General features: G+C 37.2%; 1 protein-coding gene across 1 annotated transcript; it reads left to right on the top strand.

Annotated features, from left to right (window-relative positions):
- The first annotated feature begins 295 nt into the window (after positions 1-295).
- LOC102621301 (hypothetical protein) lies at positions 296-2,140 on the top strand. Its single transcript, XM_006484182.4, has 3 exons — positions 296-1,031; positions 1,119-1,210; positions 1,316-2,140. Exons 1-3 carry the CDS (start codon positions 686-688, stop codon positions 1,601-1,603), a joined length of 726 nt encoding a protein of 241 aa, XP_006484245.1. The 5' UTR covers positions 296-685; the 3' UTR covers positions 1,604-2,140.
- The last annotated feature ends 2,013 nt before the right edge of the window (positions 2,141-4,153 follow it).

Below are 4,153 nucleotides of genomic sequence, written 5' to 3'. Positions count from 1 at the left end.
GAGGTTGAGTGCTCGAGTCCGGTGTAATGATTTCAATGGCGTCACACATCAATGAGATAGGACTAAATATGTAGGCTGTGAGCACCCGACTCTCTCTCCTTATGCTCGATGCGGATTTCTTCAAATGTGTTCTACCCAATGCGTTTGTAACAAAGCTTCAAGTAAATTTTCTTCCGATTGGACTGGATCGAGGCAATTAGGAATCTGCGTAATTAAAGCATCCAACTTTGTGATAATTAACATTTTCTTTTTTCCAAAGGAAATTACATAAGAAAATGTCACCAAGGGAACGAACAGAAGGAACCTTCACGTATCATGAGATGGTGCCTTGCATTTTTATTGGAATCAAAGCCAGGGGGGAAAATAAAAGCACGTTATTAAATTATTTGATGCCGAAGCGCACATAGCTAAATCCATGAGCGGCAGTGTCCCTACAGCTTCATGAGAAGCACGTTCAGGAATAGCCCCACAAAAAGAAAATGAAAAAGAAAACCAATAGACTAACATGATTAAAAAGGAAAAAGGCAAAGCAGAAACAATAACCAAGTTCCCCCGGACCAGCACCTAGAAATTCGTGTCCTATTTCCAATTGATTCTTGATTTGCTTTTCCCCTTCTTCTTCTCCATATAATTATTGGGATTTGGGCAGTCTCCTACAGAAACCATCTGATCAAATTCTGAAGACATGGGCAAGAAGAGTACCGGCACAAGGTTGCCAAATTTCTGTCTAAACAGGATTAGGCCGCTTGTTAAAGTGCGTTCCCCGCCTATAAAATCCAAGCTGCCTAATGCCATTAATTCTGCCACAAATGGAAGTGATCATAACAAGTGCAACAATCCCGGCATTAATGTCGGAGAAGAGAAGTCGAACGACGGCCAGAAATTGGTAAGTAGTGGTCGGAAGATCATGATCGTGGTTGATTCTAGCAATGAAGCTAAGGGAGCACTGCAATGGTCACTCACTCACACGGTTCAGAGTCAGGACAAAGTTGTTCTGGTTTATGTCATCAAGCCTTCTAATAATAAACAAGGTTGAAGCTACAAAATATTTTCTTTTTCTTTTTTTCCTTAAATGTTGATTAAGGAAACTAATTAAGATTGTTTCAATATCACTGCAGCCACGGGTGAAGAATCCGGGAAGCAGAGAGCTCCAAGGGGCTACGAATTTGTTCATTCATTAAAGAATATGTGTCAGCAGAAGAGACCAGAAGTGAGCCCGCTACGATGAACTTAAATATAGATATAAGCTAAATGTTGAGTGCTCGAGTCTCCTCGTGTATATAAACTAATGCTGCTGTGACTTTGGGACTGGCAGGTACAATTTGAGGTTGCAGTGGTGGAAGGGAAAGAGAAAGGTCCAGCAATAGTGGAAGAAGCAAGGAAACAAGGGGTGGCGCTTCTTGTTTTGGGGCAGAAAAAGCGGTCCACAACGTGGCGGCTTTTTATGATGTGGGCAGGGAATCGAGTCCCAGGTGGTAGTTTTGTCGAATACTGTATTCAAAATGCTGATTGCATGGCGGTTGCCGTGAGGAGAAAGAGCAAGAAACTAGGAGGTTATTTAATCACCACCAAACGTCACAAAGATTTCTGGCTCTTGGCTTAATTACATCAGTGATCGATCGTCTCTCAACTTATTAAGCCAGTTTCTTTTGCTGTGATAACAGGAAGTTGGAAGTCTAATTAATCTTGCTGTATACATATCGAAGATGTGATTGTTCTTGTATTGTTTTGTAAATGATGAAGTGAAGATGAAGAATGGAAAAAGTGATTGCCGTGTGAGTGAGAAGAGATTGAGTCATAATTTAGGGCATTTGGCCTACTCCTAGAATGATTTAAGGGAGAGACAAGGAGGGTCCCTTGACCCTTCTAGAGTTTCTAATAGATGCTACAGTGACTCATTGAGGCACATGTTCCAGGGTTTTAAGGGCTAGGTGGGAGACACTTAGATCCACCAGGAGGCTGGAAACTGGCCTTGGTGTCCAAGTGAGCTTTGCGTAAAGCTGGAGCATCCAATGTATCATCATACCTTCCAATACACATCCGACTTTGTTGTGGCCAGGGGCCAGCCGAGACTTTTTTTACCCCCCAGCACCCTCATCCAACTTAGGGTTTATATTCTATTTTCCATTTTTTATTTATTTTCTACACCTTTTTCAAAAGTTAATGCTTCTTTTTTTTTTTTAATTGTAAAAAGGTGAGATATTTAATTAAAAGTTGGTATTATCAAAACCCAAGCTAAATTTTGAGGACAGTTAAAAAAAAAAAAAAGATTCTGTGGTTGAAAAAGTTATCTTGATTGCGTTGCATATCCATACAAATAGCCATCTGTTAGAAAAAACTACAGAACTTCTGAGAGTGATTGTGGAACTGCTTCAGCAAATCCTACATTCTTTGACCTTGTAATTATTCTGGGGCTATTAAAAAGTTCAGATGGGTACTGACCTATTTGGAAAATAGTTTGGGTTTATTTAACACCATTCTATTTTTAATTTTGGCTTTTTAAGATAGTATGGAAATCTGTATTAAGAATGGAGTTTCCACCCCATTGGACAGAGTTAAGCTCCCACGTCCTAACACCCCGTAAAAGCACTTTATGAGATCTCACTGGCTATATTAATTTATGGCACTTATATTATTGCAATAATTATGAAGAAAGACAAAACATTAGAGTTAATTACAGGAGAAATTTCACTTTACCTCACAAGCCACAACATAATTCAATTTTAAACCCTCTTAAAGTTAATTGAATCAGTTAAATTTCAGCAATGAAAATACCATTTTATCCTTAAATTTTCTATTTATATCAAAAATACAAAATAATCCTTAAAATAAAGCTCACACTCTATAATCATTACAAGGTAAAGTTGTAAATTCAAAGATAGATGAAAAAAAAAACCTTATTTTTATAAACAAATAACCAAATAAAAGTAAAATAGAGATTTATCAAAATTTTGACTAAATTCTAAAGCAAGTTATTATCAAGCCTTAATTCTATTCCATGTGCTCCCAAGCCTAATCCTAAACCTAAATAACCCGAATTTGACAAATCCTAGTGTAATGTGATTCAAAGTTGGCGAGGCGCTAAAAGCGACGGCTTGAAGTCAGAGAGGTTGCTATAAACCTATAAGGAAAAACTCACTCTCAAAAATCAACTTATATGAGTAGGGTGTTTTGAGATTAATAAACTAACAATTAGTCTCATCCCTAGTTGATGTGGGATTCTAACATTCCACCCTCCTTCAGAATTGATTTCCACTGTGATTTACACATTTCAACTAAGTGACACACTTAAAGTTACGAAATTAGGACCACTGTGGCAAGAGCCAACTTTAGAGGATCGAGCTACTTTAATTTTGATATCAATTGTTATATACCCATAAGATAGAACAAACTTTTAAAAATCAGCTTGTAAGAATAGGGTGTCTTGGCGTTAATAAACTACCGACTAGTTGTGGAATCCTTATAGAGGTGCTGCGTAGTGTGGCGACTATGGATTTGAGATGTGCTACGCATGGTAGCTTGGCTTGACAGTGCTGCACGAGGCGACCTGAGGCTTGGTAGTATTTCACGCGGCATAAACGTGAGGTTAGGGCTACTAGCGGGCGGCAACCTGAAGATTGGAGATGATGTACAATTGCCACATGTTTGGGGATTATTTGTGAAATAATTTTGATGTTGTCTGGATATATTTAAGGCTTTTGTGTGTGTTTTTGTAAATTATATTTATTAAGATAAATTTGATTTATTTTTAATCTGAGAGGAATCAATTTGAGGATTATTGTCTAATTAATTGGTTCTACCTTTTCTATTTACATTTGTTCTCTCAAGTAATTTTTCCTTTGGATTTAAATTTTGATTTTATAATTTAAATTTTCGAAAAGTTAATGTAAGAATTTACCCTTTAGCTGTTAAAATTCAACGGAAAAATTAACAGAATGGGTTACATTGACGTTTTCAATTTTGGTGGGATAAATTGATTATATCCTAAATTATGGGGGTAAAGTTAAATTTTTAGGTAATTCAAATCTGTCCTCTTATGTAATTTCCTCTTGTGGTAGAACTATAATTACAGAAAAATGGGGCTCTATAAGGATTCTAACGAGGGTGTGAAGAGTATTACACCTGCCGAATCAGTAAACAGGATGGCTTTAAT

The sequence above is a fragment of the Citrus sinensis genome, chromosome 4 (genome assembly GCF_022201045.2).
Source record: "Citrus sinensis cultivar Valencia sweet orange chromosome 4, DVS_A1.0, whole genome shotgun sequence".
Taxonomy (NCBI): Eukaryota; Viridiplantae; Streptophyta; class Magnoliopsida; order Sapindales; family Rutaceae; genus Citrus; species Citrus sinensis.
The sequence above is the reverse complement of the archived record's forward strand: the minus strand, read 5'-3'. Positions and strand labels throughout refer to the sequence as shown.

What these genes read in the sequence shown, in the direction of transcription:
- LOC102621301 (XM_006484182.4), top strand. Translation starts at nt 686, where the DNA reads ATGGGCAAGAAGAGTACCGGCACAAGGTTGCCAAATTTCTGTCTAAAC. An exon ending in GCCTTCTAATAATAAACAAG is followed by an intron (nt 1,032 to 1,118) that starts GTTGAAGCTACA and finishes ATATCACTGCAG; the next exon opens with CCACGGGTGAAGAATCCGGG. An exon ending in GTCAGCAGAAGAGACCAGAA is followed by an intron (nt 1,211 to 1,315) that starts GTGAGCCCGCTA and finishes TGGGACTGGCAG; the next exon opens with GTACAATTTGAGGTTGCAGT.